The sequence below is a fragment of the Chrysochloris asiatica genome, unplaced genomic scaffold (genome assembly GCF_000296735.1).
Source record: "Chrysochloris asiatica unplaced genomic scaffold, ChrAsi1.0 scaffold00437, whole genome shotgun sequence".
Classification (NCBI taxonomy): Eukaryota; Metazoa; Chordata; class Mammalia; order Afrosoricida; family Chrysochloridae; genus Chrysochloris; species Chrysochloris asiatica.
The window spans coordinates 595,656-613,859 of NW_006408955.1; the positions used below are offsets into that span (position 1 = coordinate 595,656).

At 39.4% G+C, this 18,204-nt stretch overlaps 1 protein-coding gene across 1 annotated transcript in view; it reads right to left on the minus strand.

The window, feature by feature from the left end:
• Positions 1 to 18,204, minus strand: part of NSMAF (neutral sphingomyelinase (N-SMase) activation associated factor) — a 110,277-nt gene that overhangs the window by 32,070 nt on the left and 60,003 nt on the right. The window contains exons 10-13 of the mRNA XM_006876960.1: positions 11,273 to 11,402; positions 8,473 to 8,544; positions 6,165 to 6,273; positions 2,541 to 2,717 (exon numbers count right to left, since the gene is read on the minus strand). Coding sequence (XP_006877022.1) covers positions 2,541 to 2,717; positions 6,165 to 6,273; positions 8,473 to 8,544; positions 11,273 to 11,402 — 488 coding nt within the window. The remainder of the gene's footprint in view (positions 1 to 2,540; positions 2,718 to 6,164; positions 6,274 to 8,472; positions 8,545 to 11,272; positions 11,403 to 18,204) is intronic.

Sequence of the window (18,204 nt, forward strand, 5' to 3'; positions counted from 1 at the left end):
TACAGTCGTCTCTTATGCTGTCTAAAGAAGGTATTTGAAATAAACAAATCATTTGTCTTGCAGAAATCTATCATTTGTTCTCCAGCATCATTTCTTGTTTTGCTCATAGAATTCTTCAATATTACAAGTTAAGGCTTGAATTTTTTCTTCAGTTTTTCAGCTTGAGAAACGCTGGCTCTGTTCTTTCTTTTTGGATTTCTAACTCTTGGTCTTTGCACATTTTATTGTAATACTTGACTTTGTCTTCTTGAGCCACCCTTTGAAATTTTCTGCTTAGCTCTTTTACCTCCTTTCTTCTGTTTGCTTTAGCATTTCTACAATGGAAAGCTTGTCTTCTTAATAACCTTTTTCTTTCTTCCTATATGATATCTTTGATGTCACCATACAACTCGTCTGGTCTTTTCTTGAGATGCTCTCTTTATTCAGGTGGGATATCTTCAGGGTCATATTTTGGCTCTCATGTACTAGTTTTAATTTTCTTGAGCTTCAACCTGAACTTACATATGAGCAACTGATGGTCTGTTCCACAGTCTGCCTGGTTTTAATTTAATTGATGATATTGAGCTTTTCCACCATTTCTTCCCACAGATGAAGTCAATTCGCTTTATGTGTATTCATCTGGTGAGGTCCATGTGTACAGTCATCTTCTATGTTGTTGAAAAAGGATATTTGCAATGAATAAGTCACTAGTTTTGCAAAATTCTACCATGTGATCTCTAGCATCATTTCTGTCACTAAGGCCATATTTTCTAACTACTGATCCTTCCTTTTTGTTTCCAACTTTTGCATTCCAACCACTAGAAATTATCAATACATCTTGATTGCATGTTTGATCAATTTTACACTGAATAAGTTGGTTGTTGTAGTTGCTTGTTAAGTTCTGTAGAGTCGATTCCAACTCATGATGACCCTGTATAGGGTTTCCAAGACTTGTAAATCTTTGAGGGCACAGAAACCCTAATCTTTCTCCTACTGATCACCTAGTGAATTTGAATCCCAGACCATGTAGCTCAGAGTCCACACTGGCCATCAATGGATTTAGTGGTCGGTGAATTAATTTGACTAATAGTGGCATTAACTGGTCCTTCTTATAGGTGTATGAATATTATCCTATCCCAGACTGCCCTATAGTACTTCAAGTTAGATCCAGAATTGTTCTTTCTGCTGATGAATGTTATGCCATTCCTCTTTATCATCCCAGCATAGTAAACCATATGATTGTCAGATTCAAAATGGCCAACACCAATCCATTTTAGCTCACTAAAGCCTAGGATATCAATCTTTATGTTTTTCATTTCATTTCTGACACCCTCTAATTTTTCTAAATTCATACGTCATACATTCCATGTTCTGTTGATTAATGGATGTTTACACCTGTTTCTCCTCATTTTGAGTTGTGCCCCATGAGCAAAAAAAGATCCCAAAAGTTCTATTCCATTTTCATCATCAGTCAACGCTTACTTTGACCAATCGCACTTTGAGGGCCTTCCAACCTGAAGGTCTCATCTTCCAGCACCATATCTTACAATATTCTGCTACTATTCATAATGTTTTCATTTTTTGATGCTATACCTGACCATGACAATGACAGTTCTGCTGGCATTCATAAGATTTTCAGTGACTAAATGCACAGAAGTAGTCTGCCATCCTTCTTCCTAGTCTTTCTTAGGCTGGAAGCTCAGCTGAAACCTGTTCACCATTGGTGACCCTGCTGGTACTTAAAATACCTGTGGTGTTATTTCCAGCATCACAGCAACACACAAGCTATGGTGGTAAAGAAATATGAAAGTACTTTTAAAAATTATTATCATTTACGATTAGCACAACACACATCCAATATCTTGGAATAGAAATAAATCCAAATAGGTTCTAATTTATTCACATCTCACATCATGACTCTACAAATTAATTTATTCTCTTCTTTAAAATCCATAAAGATGAAGTGATTGGCTTACACGCTTTCAAGAGGGAGCCTAGATCTAGAGGGTGCGGAGGAAGTTAGAATCTCCACTGAGTAGTATCCAATCAGTCTGGGTGGGGCTGATGAAAGGAGGTGGTGATAGGTCTTTTGTGGTACAATAATGAAAAATTGTTATCAGGACTGACTGTGAGGGTTGGAAATGTAAAGGTAGATGTTTTGTAGCAAAAGGAGTGCTTGACTTTGCAGTCCAGAAGCGGAGGTCCCTGGAACCATCAAGAGAGAAGAGTGGAGTGCAGGACCCTACCCAGAGAAACAGTGACTCCAGAAATGGAGGCAAAGACATGACGTGGAGAGATGGAGCAGCTGGAAACTCTAGACCCAGAGAGGGAGAGGGGCTGTGTGCTGATGACTGGGGGCAGGCTTGCAGGGTATACCCTTTGGTTGGCTGATGATGCATGGAGGGGATTTCATGGCAATGAAATGATATACGATAGAATGAATGTAAAACTAATGCTCTCCCATGTAACCTATCACATAATTCACAATAAAACATTTAAAAAAATCCATAAAGATTACCGCTCCAATGTTAGCTTTGTCAGAACTCATGCATGATCTTTACCTAATTCAGAACTATAATAGTCATGTATTATCCACGGAAACACAGGGTACTGGGAGAGGTCATTGCAGCTCCGGTCAGCCAGGTTGTTGAGGTGCAGCAGGTACTGGTAGTTAGACAGGTGCCCTCGCTGCCACTGCAGCATGTAACTCTCAGCAGTGTGCTCGGCCACATGGTGCTCTGAAGGAAAAAAAAGGCCAGGGTGTCAGCTGCTTACCTTTGCAAACAGTTGGCCATTTTTAATGAGCAGATGTAAACCCTTTGATACACGTTTGAAAAATACACTTTAAGTAACAGTCTAACTGTTCTACTAAATATGAACACCTCTAATAGCCAAAGGAGAAAATTACTAAAGCATTGAATTATTATACAATCTCTAAAATATGGCACAATGTTTTCAAATATGAAAGTATAGAATACTTAAGATATTTGTTGTTGTTGCTGTTAAGTGTGTTGAGTCGATTCCAACTCATAGAGACCCTGCGTAGGGTTTCCGAGTAGCTGGTGTAATTTGAACCGCCAACCCTGCAATTCAAACCGACCTTGTGGTCCAGTGCATTATCTCACAGCACCACACCAGGATTCCACTTAAGTATTTACATGGTAATATATGATATTAGATTACATACAGTCTACAATATATCTAAGGAAAAACATTTCCAACGTGCTTGAGTTTCACTGCCTTTAAGAAACCATGGCCATCTATGAAAACTTATTTCCTAGATTTTTATGTGATTATCAAAATGAAACAATTGTTCAGTTTTCTTTTAGTGACTACATATTACTTATACATTTGAGAAATAAGAAATATAAAATGAACTGTTAAATAAGAAAATGATGATTTGGCAGGAAAGACATATTTCTTAAACTGGAAGAACCAGAAAGGCCTTTCTCAAGACTATCTCAGTAAAAACAGTATCATATATAACATAAGACTAATGATAACTGTCCTCTCAGAACATAAACAGAAGTCTACTGCCCTAGAAGTAGATTTTCCATTTTGTTTAGATTTTTTTTTTTTTAAACTTTTAACATCAAGCAACTTTTCTAATTCATTTGTTGATTCAATATTTACTCTTATTTACTTTTATCAAAAAACTATCCTCTTTAATCAGCTCTCAGCTTCAAAATGGAGCATGTGGTGGCTCCATCCGATACATACTGGACTATGAACCACACGCGGTTTGAGCCTGCCAACTTCTCCATGGGAGGAAAATGAGGCTTTCTGCTCCCCTGAAAATTTAAAGTGCTAGAAACCCTACACAGGGTCGATATGAGTTGGAACTGACTTGACAGCACTTGATAATAACAAGGCTTTGAAAATCATAATGCTTATAATACTCATTTTCTATTCTTGAAACACCACAGAAAAAGTATAAACAATATTAAGATTAAATTCAAAGAGAACTGATAGCCTTATATTACACAGACTTTTTAGATTATGGCAAGTTTTTATATTACAAAATTTAGGACTCACCACGAAAGTTGACTTTTTTGTTGTGATTTTGTTAAGAGTTACAAAAATAAAAATTTTTAAAATTATATCAGGAGGCAGGAGATAGGAACAAACTTGTACCAAAGCTGTATTTATGCTTCAAATTAACCTTAGCTTAACTAAGGGGGGGAGGAGGGGGGAGGTAAGTTTTAGCCTACTATAAAATTAGTATCTTATTGAAAGAAAATGAGAAATTCTTGAGGGAAAGTTTCATTTATAAAGGATATGTGCTTCATAATAAAAATCATGGTCACATCAATGAAATCACAAAATCATTCTATTTAGTCATCTGTCACCTTTTAAAATAAGAATTTAGCCATGCAGTTTAGTATCATGCTTATTATACTTGAAAAGAAAAATATAGATGTTCTCTCTAAAATAAAGGTGAATATTTTATCTTTTCCAAGGAAGAATGAGGAGGTATCAATGGAATTCATCTCAGGGTACTACATTGACCGTAAAAGGCTCTTGTGTTGCTTTTGCTTTGTTTCTTGGCTTTGTGATTATGACCACCATTAATCATCACTGGATAACTCACTCCCACATAAGCAAACTGAGTCGTGGCTTTCATAAACTAACAGATGTGATTAAACATAAAAATAATTGGATGTATTCTTCATAACCCATTTAATTTAGAGGCTAATGGAATATTTAAAAATATGTAAATATACAAGGATCTGTTAAAAAGTATTGTTACAAAATCACAGAAACCTTTATTAAACAAAAAATCAAAATGTGAAGCTCTTGTGTCTTGTCATAGCCTCCATCTAGGTCTATACATTCTGAAGGTGTTTCCATGTCTCTAACCCTTCTCTGGGCTCCTAGTGTGGCACTCTAGGATAATTACTCGACCATAAGGTCAGTTTGGACTGAAAGGTCAGAAGTTCAAACTCACCAGATGCTCCTCGGAAACCCTATACAGGGTCGTTATGAGCCCAAACTGACTCAACAGCACTTAGCAACAACAACAAACTTTCTCTGGTGTGGCGATGTAGGATAAGAACTAGACATCAAGATCAGTTTGACCAGCAAGTTCGGTGGTTCAAATTCATCAGCTGCGCCTCAGAAACCCTATACAGGGTCACTAAAGAATTCTGTGCTCTTCAATTTGCACCATGTCAAAATGGCAGTTTGGGCATGCTCAAGGGACTCTCAGTAAGTTCTTGTGAATGTTGTTTGAGTTTGGGGAGTAAGGGCCCTGGCGGCACTGTGGGTTAGTATTAGGCTGCTAACTAGAAGGTTCGAACCCACCAGCTAGCTGCTCTGCAGGAGAAAGATGAAGCAATCTGTTTCCATATTTACAGCTTCGGAAAACCTCAAGAACAATTCTATTCTGTTCTTTAGGGTTGTTAGGAGTCAAGTGACTAATGGCTGTGGGTTTGAGTTTGGTGAACAAAAGGAAAACTGAAGGGGCAGTATCAGAGCTACAGGCTGGATGGGGGAAGGTTTCCAAACATAATTCTCATAGGAATAGGATGACCCTTGCTACCCTCAAAGAATGAGCAAGTGCATAGTTATGATGGGAAAAAAAAAAAAAAAAAAAAAAACGCCTTGGTACAACTTTTCTGGCTTTTCTTAATGCAATTTTCAATTTTCTTACAACCACTCCATAATAAAACCCCCAAATCACTCTATGTCGCTTGAGAAAAATCTATCAATATCACACCACTGGAATTCCAAAAAACAGTTGCCATAATCTTCTGAGCTGAATTCACTATCTTGGATTTAACAGGCCCAGCAGAGTCCTCAGAAGCCACTGTTTTGACTGGACCATTTTAAAAGAAGGCACCCTAATGAGGCTACAGCAAGTATATTACTGAAAGAATTCGCCAGCAAGCATCCACTCATCACAAAAACATGTTTAAACACATTTTGTTTGGAATAAAGCCATGCATGTCTGAACTAAAACTCTAGTAGCAATGGTTTTTGACTTACTGAGTTTTTAAAACACACAGTTGTAATAAACTATTATTAAACTTTTGTTAACTATTTAATGATTAAAAGAAATAACAGTAATTGGAACCACAGAGAAGCAATTCCAGAGATTACATTTTTCTTCAAACTCTACTCCCAGTTACTTAGGAGTTGCACGACCTTTAGACAACAGATACAATGAAGGGTGAGCATCAAACCTAGATAGGTGGCAATATAATAATAGAGGTCATTTCTGTCTTGAGGTTCATAGAACTTTAAGTAGATGTCAGAGCACAGATCATCTTCTGAGCAAAATACTTCCAAGCCCTATAAATTCAGAAAGAAAATAATAAGCCAAATAGCACTGTATTCACCTTCCAATCCCAACATAAGCTACATAATTGCAAGTCTTTTAATTAAACAGTTATGTTTCTGATTTGCTAATCTTGTCTTCATATTTTCCAGCTAAATTCGATTTACTTGAATGTACATTTCAAACTTCCCAAGAACAAGACATGTACCTCAGTTAAACTTTATAAAGTTCTCTTTGGTGCTGAATATTTTTTATAGTAGGTTTTGAGAACTTATTATTTTAAAATTAAAAACTAGCTAATGCATGTCTTCAGATCTTTTGTTCAAACAACAACAAAATTTTGTTATTTTTTATAATGAATTAAATGATAATTAGATGGACTTTAGTAAATTTATAATGAATAACCCATTCAATTAATGTCCTGGTTATTTCTAAGGAAACCATTAGCTTTTATGACTTGTGCTGTTACAGATGAGATACAACAGAAACAGACAAAAAAGAATGAATGCTTCTGCCTCCCTGATCCTCTAACAGCACTAGAAAAGGAAAAATAGGGATAATAGTTACAGTATAGAAACATAAAAATGAGATGCCTAAAATTCCACAATGCTTTTGAAAAACACCAAGTTACTGGCTAATATTCAATAGAGAAAAAAAAATGTATACTGATACCAAATTAAAACATTAGGGGATCAAACCTTATTTGGAAGTTCCTTTCCAAAGTCGTTGTGTAGGAACAATGTGTGTATCTGCTTATTCAGATCTGCCTATAGAATTTAAATGATTATTTTGCCCTTTCTTCTCCCTCACCAAGCTCAAAGGTAGGATTAATCTAAATTAAAGGTGAATATACAATTCACAGTAATTTTCTTCCAAATTTTACTTTGTAATCTCATACTGTGAGCAGGGTGGTGGCAAGCAGTACTGGACTGGTGCTTCATATTAGATTCCAGCCCCAGGCCCCAGATTCAGAGAAAACAGGACTGAGGTATTCAAGGGCACTCCAGCGCTCTTGCTCTTAGTGCCAGAAACATTTTCACAGTAACCCGCTTACAGAAAGGAGTTATTAGGTGCCTTCGAGTTAGTTCCAACCCATAGCAACCCTCTGCGCAACAGAACGAAAAACTACCCGGTCCTGTGCCATCCTCACAATTGTTGCTATGCTACAGCCCACTGATGCAGCCACTGTGTGAATCCATTTCACTGGGGGTCTTCCTCTTTTTGCTGACCCTCCACCTTACCAAGCATGATGACCTTCTCCAGGGACTGGTCCCTCCTGATAACATGTCAAAAGTATGAGAGAGAAAGTCCCACCATCCTGGCTTCTAAGGGAACATTCTGGCTGTACTTCCAACACAGATTTATTTAGACTTCTGGTAGTCCAGGGTACTTTTACTATTCTTCTCAAGCACCATAATTCAGATGTATCAACTCTTCTATAGCCTTCCTTATTTATTGTCCAATTTTCACATGCATATGAAGCAATTAACAACAACAACAAGGCAACTGAAACAATACCATGGCTTGGGTCAGGTGTACCTTAGTCCTCAGTATTTTTGTTTGTTTTTTCAAGTTTTCATTGTGAATTGAGTGATAGTTTACATGGGAGAACATTGGTTTTATACTCATTGTTTCATTTCAATGATTACAATCCCCTCCGTGCACCATCATTTAACAGTCTTTGCTTATATTCCATCTGTTTTTTTGTTTTGTTTTGGGGGGTGGGGGGATTTACACCAAAACACTCAGGAATATATAATCATTTCAACAACCAAAGGGTACATTCTCCAATTCTGCATCCTAGGCAAAACTGGCATCTTTAAAAAGGTCTTTTGCAGCAGATTTGCCTAATGCAATTGTTTATTTTCTTGACTGTTGTTTCCATAAGTGTTGACAGTGATTCCAAGAAAAATGAAGTCTTTGACAACTTGGGTCTTTTCTCAATTTTTCATGAAGTTATTTATTGACCAGTTTGGAGGATTTTCATTTTCTTTACATTGAGGTGCAGTCTATATTAAAGGTGGTATTCTTAGATTTTCCTCAGAATGTTACTCTTTCATAAATGTCTACCTCATCCAAAAATAAAAGCAGCAAGAATTGGAGTCCATCTGCTTAGAGCTTAGCAGGCAAGCACTTTTCTGTTAGTCCTGTGGTTGAACTGAAAATATGACAATCATTTAGTTAGGAAGAATTGACATTCCATTTAAACTTACCAAAGGCATGAGGCCGTGCCTCCTTTTGTAAATACGGCGGACATCCTGGAGTGTTATCTGGACCACAGGTTTCTTTAAAACAGAAAGACAATCTCTGACATCAAGGTGCGGGCACAATTAGAAGCTGTAGTATCAGAAATGACCATATCTGGCCTTCTTGATAGGTTACAAATAAGTGGACACTTGGGAAGGAAGTGGCAAGAACAAAGCACACCTGGTTTCACAGTGCAGTTTGTCAGATCTCACAAACTTCACGAGCTTGGCAAGTCTCCTCCAACCCCAACTCCTATCATCCCAGAAAATATGGTCACACAATCACTTGTTTTTCAGATTATTGCAAGGTTACTAAGTGATAAAGATTTTTCATATCTTTCATAGAACCAACTCAACGGCACTTAACACAATTTTTAAGGATATGTTTTGATCTCCTTTGTTGTTACTAATTGCTGTCAAGTCTGTTTTGACTTACAGAAACTCTATATAGGGTTTCTGAGGAGTGGCTGGTGGGTTTGAACCACCAACCTTGCAGTTCAAACCAACCTTGTGGTCGAGTACTTATCGTACAGTGCCACACCAGGATTCCAAAATTTAATCTCTTTAGAAATTACAAAGTACTAAAGCTCATAAGGAGTCTTGGTGTGGCGCTGTAGGATAAGCACTGAACTGTTAATCACCAAGTTGGTGGTTCAAACCCACCGGCTGTTCCTCAGAAACCCTATACAGGGTCACTATGAGTTGGAACTGACTTGATGGCACTTCACAACAAGGCTAATAAATAACTACTATAAAGCACTGTCTGTACGGAACAGCTGAGGATTCTAGATTCATGGAGGGAGATGGGATGCATGCTGGTGGCTGGGGGACAGGGTGTGCCCTTTGGCTGTTTGAATGACTATATATTCCTGAGTGTTTTAGTGCAAATGCAAAACAAACAAACAAACAAACAACCAGAGGGAATATAGAAGCAAATACTGGTGAATGATGAAGCATGCAGGGGATTATAATCATTGCAGTGAAACAAACTGATGTTCCCCCATGTAAACTATCACTCAATTCACAATAAGAACTTTAGAAAGGAAAAAAAAAAAAGCACTGTCCCTACAGTTTTTCTTAATCTACAAGAAGGAAAAATATCTTGCATCTCTCCAGACTTAAGACATTAGTGGAAGAAGAATGGGGCTAGAAAGGCACTGAAATCAGCTAAAAAGCAACACTTCCACGTGTCCTCCTGAGTGGGAGTGAGAAAGCACGAGCAGGGACTGGGATGTCCAGCTGGGGAAAGTACCTTAGAGACCCCAAGTCAAGGATGCTGGCCCAGAGATCTGGGAATGGAATACATTCTCATAAAACAGACCCTGAAGCATGGCACATGCTCAGGAATTTTCCAAAACTTTTAATCCAAGCTATATAACAGCAGTGGCCAAGCTAATTATCACACCTAGAGAATGCCCATCCAGCAAGGTGTGTTATGTGCCCTAGAAGACATGGGGAACCTGATCTTTCATTTAATGGGTACCAAAGAGCTCTGGGAGTATAGTGGTTATGAGTCGGGTTGCTAACCTCAAGGTCAGCAGTTCGAAACTACCAGCTGTTCCACGCAAGAAAGATGAGGCTTTGAGCTCCCGTAAAGATTTATAGCCTCGGAAACCCTATATAGGGTCACTATGAGTCGGAATCGACTCCATGGCACACCACCACCATAATTATTATTTTTCACTTAGGAAAGTATAAGATGTTTTCATGACATATAATGACAACCAGTCTGAAGAATTTCCTGGATGTCATTTTCCACAGCCGAAAACCCAGATTCGTTTAGCTGCTCTGCAAGGGGCCCAGTGTACTATCTGAGTGCATTTGGGGCTCTGTTCTTTTTTAATGAACCCCTTTAATAGCAGCAGTATCTAAAAAAGCTACAAACCTCAAACGTTTTAGGGCAGAAATTTGAGTTAATTTCACTTTGTGGACTAACAAGTCTGAAACAAACAAACAGCAACAATGAAAGTTTCAGGTGCATAGGTTCTGACTCATGACAACCCTGTGTTAGAGTAGAACTGTACGCCACAGAATTTTCAAGACTTTAACTTCAAAATCAGATCACCAGACCTGTCTTACAAGGTACTTCAGGATGGGTTTATGCTTACACTGCCAACCTCTCAGATAGTAGCCTCATTGTGAAATATATGATTGTTTCCACAATCAAACCGGAGTTCTACTGTGAGGCCTGATGCCAGCATCCTGCATGTCCCTCTGGACTCCACAGTACTTCACTGGGAAACAATCAGATTTATTGATTATATTTGTAATGAAGCAGAATTGAGAACTACTATTTTGTTGTTGCTGAGTGCTGTGGAGTTGGCTCCCACTCATAGCTACCCTGTATAGGATTTTTGAGGAGCAACTAGTGGTTCTGAACTGCTGACCTACTGGTTAGCAGTCCAGTGCTTATCCTACAGTGCCACACGAATTCCCACAGAAAAAATATAGAACCTCCATTTCCTCCTTATTTCTAATGTATTTCACTAGTCTCTTCCAGAAGTACTTTTCCATACAGAGGTTTACACCTCCACCAGATTTTTGCTAAGTTTAGGACGGGCAGAATTTCCCTCAATAGTACTGAGAATGCCCTAAAATGACAGACAGAGGGTCAGAGAAGCTCAAATTTGGGAGAATGTGCACTGGATGATGTGGGGACTTGTAACGCAGGTGCTGGGGACAGACAGGATGATCCTACAAATGTAAAGTCAGGCTCATGGGAAAGAGAGTGCAAAGCGAGCGCCGGAGTGCGCTCTTGCATCCTTACCGGGTGCCCATTGAGGGGCTGGAAATACAGGTTTGCATCAGTGATGCACACGTGCCCAGGGTTGGTCACCAGAGGCGTCACCATCTCTGCCTTACATTCCATGTGCAGCTTTTCAGAAATACTCTGGAATCTGAGCATGTATTTTTCAGCGAAAGCAAAAAAAAAAATAAATTAGAAATTAATCTAAGTCCATTCTCTTCATGCTTTAATAACTTAAATGTTATGATGCAAATAACTAAATTATCAACATCATATGCCAAGCACACTTAGTTAACTAAATGAATCTCTCCTATAGGCAGTATATAGGCAGCCATGGGCTGCCAAAAGAACTAACAGATCTGTTTTGGAAGAAGTGTAGCCAGTGTGCTCCTTGGAGGCCAGAATGGCCAAACTTCATCTCTCATACTTCATACTGTCAGGAGGGACCAGTCGCTGGAGAAGGATATCATGTTTGGTAGGGTGGAGGATCAGAGAAAAAGAGGAAGATCCCCAGTGAGATGGATTGGCAAAGTGGCAGCATCAATGGGCTCAAGTATGGCAACAATTGTGAGGTTAGCCCAGGACTGGGCAGTGTTTCATTCTGTTGTATATAGGGTTGCTATGAGTTGGTAATGACTCGATGGCACCTAACAACAACAACATAGGTAGTACGAATAGTGGTGTGGCGCTATGGGATAAAGTACTGGTCCGCAAGGTTGGTCTGACCCAGAAAGTCAGCAGTTCAAACTCACCAACCGCTCTTTGGAAACCCTATGCAGGCCTGCTATGGGTAAAAAATGACTTGAAGGCACTTAACAACAACATAGACAGTATAGAGTCTAGGTGTGGTACTATAGGATAAGCACTGAATGGCTAACCACAAGGTCAGTGGTTCAAATCCACCAGCCATTCCTTGGAAGTCCTATATAGGGTCGCTTAGCAACAACATAAGTAATTAAAGCTTCATAGGATAAGTACTGGAGTCCTGGTATGCTGCTGCAGGATAAAGCACTGGACCACGAGGTCAGTTTAAATCACAAAGTTGACGGTTCAAATTCATCATCTGCTCTTTAGAAACCCTATACAGTGTCTCTACGAGTTGGAACCAACTTGATGGCACTTAACAACAAGGATACGTACTGTACTGCAAACCACAAGGTTCATCGGGAGAAAGATGAGGCTTTCAGCTCCTGCAAAAATTTTAAAAGCCTTGGGAACCCTGTACAGGGTTACTATGAGTCAGAACCAACTTGAAGACACTTAACAATAACAACAGACATAGAGATCAAATACTACAATCTTCAGTATGGATTGCACCCTAATGTAAAGCAAATGAAAACCCTCACAACTGGACCAAAAACCTCATGGTCAATGGAGAAAAGGACTTCATTTTGTTTAGGTCCAAAATTGGAGTTCATGAAAGCAACAGGACATATTGCATTAGGTAAATCTGCTACAAAAGACCTCTTTAAAGTGTTAAAGAGCAAAAATGTCTCTTAGAGTATGAAAGTGCACCAGACTCAAGGTATTTTCAAGGTGGTTCTGCAGGATGAGCACTGGACTGTTATCTATAAGGTTGGCAGTTCAAGCCCACCAGCTGCTTCTTGAGAGAAAGACAAGGCTTTCTGCTCCCATAAAGATATACAGCTTCGGAAACCCTGTGAGTTGAAATCACCTCGATGGCAGTGAGTTTTTGTTTTGTTTTTTTCTAATATGCGTGTGAAAGTTGGACACTGGATAATGAAGGCAGTAGGAAACTTGATACATTTGAATTGTTGTTGGTGAAGAATACCAATAGTGCGATGGACTACCAAAAGAACAAACAAATCTGTCTTGGAAGAAGCACAGCCAGAATGCTCTTCAGAAGCAAGGAGGGTGAGACTCTGTCTCATTTCACTTTTTAGTCATGTTATCAGGAGGGACCTATCCCTGAAGAAGGTCAGCATGCTTGGAAAAACGGAGGCTAAGAGAAAAAGAGGAAGACCCCTAACTAGATGGACCGACACAGTGACAGCAGCCATGGACTCAAACTTAACAACTGTGGAAGATGGTACAGGATCAGGCAGTCTTTTGTTCAGTTGTGCAGAAAGATGCTATGAATCAGAACTGACTTGATAATACCAAACATCAGCAGATACAACAGATACTAAAAGTACATATAACAATGGCTAACAAGAACATAAAATGATGCTCAACATGATTAGATGTGAGGGAAATTAATATCAAAATCACAATGGGATACCATTTCACTTCTACTAGAATAGTTATTTAAAAAACAAATAAACAAAAACAAAGCACAACTAGTGTTGACAAAAGGAGTCCTGGTGTGGTACTGGAGTGTAAGCACTTGACCACAGGTTGGTTTGAATCACAAGACTGGCAACTTTAAACTTACCAGATGCTCCCTGGAAGCCCTGTACAGAGTTGCTATGGGTCAGAATTGACGCAATGGCACTTAACAACAAAAGACAAAGATGTGAAAAAAATGGAAACATGTATACTACTGATAGGCATATAAAATATTGCAGTCATTCCTACACCTATGGATGCAGTAGCTCAAAAGAGGAAACAAGTCCTTACTGCAAGAATCATTCCCACCCCCTCCACACAGTGAGTAGACAGGGATGGACAACTTTGACATTGGCTAACCAAAATGGGGGAGGGGAAGGGGTACAAAGGCAAGAAGTGACTGGCTTACAAGCTTTCAAGAGGGAACCTAGATCCAGAGGGCGTGGAGGAAGGTAGACTCTCCAGTGAGTAGTATCCAATTTGTCTAGGCTGGGCTGATGAAATGAAATGCAGATAGGTCTCTTGTGATACAATTGTGAATAACTGTTATCAGGATTGATTGTGAGGGTTGGAAATGTAAAGGTAGATGCTTTATAGCAAGGAGGGGAGTGATTAACTTTCCAGTCTAGGAGCGGAGGTCCCTAGGACCATCAATGGAGAAGAGCAGAGAGCAGGACCCTACCCAGAGAAGCAGTGATGCCTGAGATGGAGGCAGAGGAGATGACATGGAGAGATGGAGCAGCTGGGGACTTGAGATCCAGAGAGAGAGAGGGACTGTGTGTTGACAACCGGGGGTTGGGGGTAGGCTTGCAGGGTATACCCTTTGGTTGGTTGATGATAATGGAGGGGATTGTAACCATGGCAATCAAACGATATACAATAGAATGAATGTAAAACTAATGTTCTCCCATGTAAACTATCACATCATTCACAACAAAACATTTATTTAAAATATATATATATTGCAGTCGTTGTAGAAAACAGTTCCATGATTCCTCAAATAGTAAAACATAGTATTGACATGTGGCTGTGGTAGTTGAGTGCTGTCCAGTTGGTTCTAACTCAGCAACCCTGTATAGGGTTTCTGAGGAGAAGCTGGTTAGCTTGAACCTCGGACCTTGCAGTTCACACTGACCTTGCAGTGCAATGCATTAGTCGACAGCACCACACGAGGACTCGAGAGTATTAACATATGACCCCAGAAATTTTACTCCTAGTATGTACCAAAAAGAATTTAAAAACAGGTATTCAAAATACACTCAGGTCTATTTGTTTAATGTATGTCAGCCTCCCCAAACAAGGCCCAGACATGAGTAAACCTTGTCTCTTTTGTTCACCACTGAACAGAATTGTGTAACCCCTAGTGCAGTATGTGGCACACACTGTTTGTCATACTGTGGTGACTTGTGTGTTGCTGTGATGCTGGAAGCTATGTCACTAGTATTTTAAGTATCAGCAGGGTCAGCCATGGTGGGCCTGTTTCAGGGGAGCTTGCATACTGAGGATAAGGACAGACAACTTCTGACCATTAGCCACTGAAAAGCTAATGAATAGCAGCAGAACACTGTCTAATATAGCCCCAGAAGATGAACCCCTCAGACTGTAAAGCTCTCAAAATATAACTGGAAAAGAACCACCTCATAACAGTAGAGTTGACCTTAATGCTGAAGATGAAGCAAAGCTTTCAGGACCTTCGTCTACTAATGGAGCACAACTCAAAATGAGAAGTAACAGCTGCAAATATCCATTAACTATCAGAACATGGAATGTACAAAATATGAATCTAGTAAACTGGAACATGTCAAAAACAAAATAGGATACATAAACATTGATATCCGAGGTATTTAAGTGTTGACAAAGATGTGAGGAAACTGAAACTTGGATGCTGCTGATGGGTATGTAAAATTGTGCAGTTATTGTGGAAAATAGTTCCATGGTTCCTCAAATAGTAAAACATAGTATTGACATGTGGTTTTGGTGGTTAAATGCCCTCAAGTCGGTTCCAACTCACAGCAACCCTGTATAGGGTTTCCAAGGAGCAGCTGGTGGGTTTGAACTGCTGACCATGTGGTTTGCAGTTCAGTGCTGTTCCTACAATGCCACACTTAGGCATTAGTGAGCTGAAATGGACTGGCATTGGCTATTCTGAATTGGAAAATAGTATTGTTTACTATGCTGAGAATGACAAATTGAAGAGGAATGATGTCACATTCATCATCAAAAAGAGCAGTTCAAGGGGCTCTTGGTCTCCTTTGGTGACATAAGAGTACCCCCTCCCAGGTTTACTCTCAATAAACCTGCCTACTGTTGAAGCCCCCCACCCCCCCAAAAAAAAGAGCAGTTCAAGATCTATCTTGAAGTATAGTCCTGTCTATGATAGGATAATATGCATACATCTAGCGTAGTGGTTACAAATCGGGCTGTGAACCGCAAGGTCAGCAGTTCGAAACTACCATCTGCTCCGCGGGAAAAAGATGAGGCTTTCTGCTCCCGTAAAGATTTACAGCCTCAGAAACTCTGTTCAGGGTCGCGACCGACTCGACGGCACTTAACAACAACAACAATAGTTAACATCAAGAGTCCTGGTGTGGCACTGTAGGATAAGCACTCGAGCACAAGGTTTATTTGAACTGCAAAGGCAGTTCAAACTCAACAGCTGCTCCTGGAAACCCTATACAGGGCCACTATGGGTTGGAATCGACTTGCTGGCACTTAACAACAACACCAATAGTTAATGTGACTATTATTAACATTTATCCACCAAGTACTAAAGTCCATGATAGAGAAATTGAAGAACTCTACTAAGGTAAGCAGCTCAAGCTCACCAGCCATTTATGAGAAAACCTCTATGGGTCTTTATGGGTCAGAACAGACTCGACAGCATTTAAAAATAACAACAACCAACTTCTTTAGTATGAAAATGATCAAACATTCAATAAAGATGCATTGATCATTACTGGTGATTGGAATGCAAAAGTTGCAAAGAGGATGGGGTAGTAGTTGGAAAGTATGGTCTTGGTGATAGAAATGATGCTGAAGATTGCCATGACAGAATTTTGCAAGACCATGGATTTATTTATTGCAAATACTTTTTTTTTTTTAACAACATAAAACAACATGAACTTCAGCAGATGGAATACACAGAAATCAAACTGACTACATCTGTGGAAAGAGACCATGGAGAAGCTCAATACCATCAGTGAAAACAAGGCCCAAAGCAGACCATTAAGAGACCATCAATTACTCATATGCAAGTTCAGGCTGAAGCTGAAGAAAATTAAAGCAAGTCTATGAGAGCCATAATAGAACCATGAGTATATCTCATCTGAATTTAGAGATCGTCTCAGAATAGATATGAGAGTGGCTGTTTAAGGTGCAAGCTACTGGTTTCTTCTTGTGCAGAAGAGTGACAAGTTGTAAGAATTGAAGAGCTCAGAATCAATTATCCCAATGGACTAATGGAACATCAGTCTCCATGACTCTGAGACCAGAAGAACTAGATGGTACCCAGCTACTACTACTAACTACTCTGAAAGGGATCACATTAGAGGGTCCCAGATAAGAGTGGGAGGGAATGTGGAACAAAATTCAAAATTATTTTTAAAAAAATTTTAAAAGGACAGGGTTTACTTCTCAGAAAGGACTGAAAGAACCTGAAACTATGACTGTCAACCTTCCTTCAAGTTTGGAAAGGAGCTCATCACTGTGACCCCATTTTCAGCAAAGCAATAGCTATGTATATATATAGGCAGGTACACTCACCATGGAATGGTCAAATCATTCAAAATCCAAAGGGCCAAAGGACAAAGCTGAGAATGGGAAGGTGAGTGGTACAGAAATAGGAACCACAGGGAGGAAGCAGGATTACTGTTGTTGTATGGAGGGGACTGTAAACATTGAGATGAAATAATGTGTATGATTTGTAGTTTGTTAAATGTAGGACAGATTATCTTGTCTGTAAACCTTCACTAAATTCACAACATTGTTGTTGTTAAGTGCTGTCAACTTGATTCCAACTCAGCAACCTGTATAGGATTTCCAGGGAGCAGCTGGTGAGTTTGAATCACCAATCTTTTGGCTCAAAATGACCCTGTGGTCCAGTACTGTATCCCACAGCATCACAGACATTAAGTTAAAAAGAAAGAGAAAAGATTTGATATTCAACACAAATGACTGAAGACTTGAGGAGTTGTGGGATATCATTAAGAACATACATGAAAAGATAATTTGAAAAAAAAAAAATCACTGAAAATAAAAAAGGGAAAAAAAGACAAAGTCAAAATGAATGTCAAAAGAGACTCTGAGCAATTACGCATACGTAAGTTCAAGGTCTGCAGTTCTAAACTACCAGCAGTTCAGTGGGAGAAAGATGAGGCTTTCTGCTCCAGTAAAGATTTACAGCCTCGGAAACCCTGTACAGGGTCACTATGAGTTGGAACCGATCCACTGTACTTAACAACAACAACAACAAGTTCAGGCTGAAGCTGAAGAAAATTAAAGCCAAGTATACGAGAGTCATAATAGAACCATGAGTTGTTGTTGTTGTTAAGTGCCGTTGAGTCGGTACCGACCCATAGCGACCCTGTACAGGGTTTCCGAGGGTGTAAATCCTTATGGGAGTAGAAAGCCTCATCTTTCTCCCGCGGAGCGGCTGGTAGTTTCAA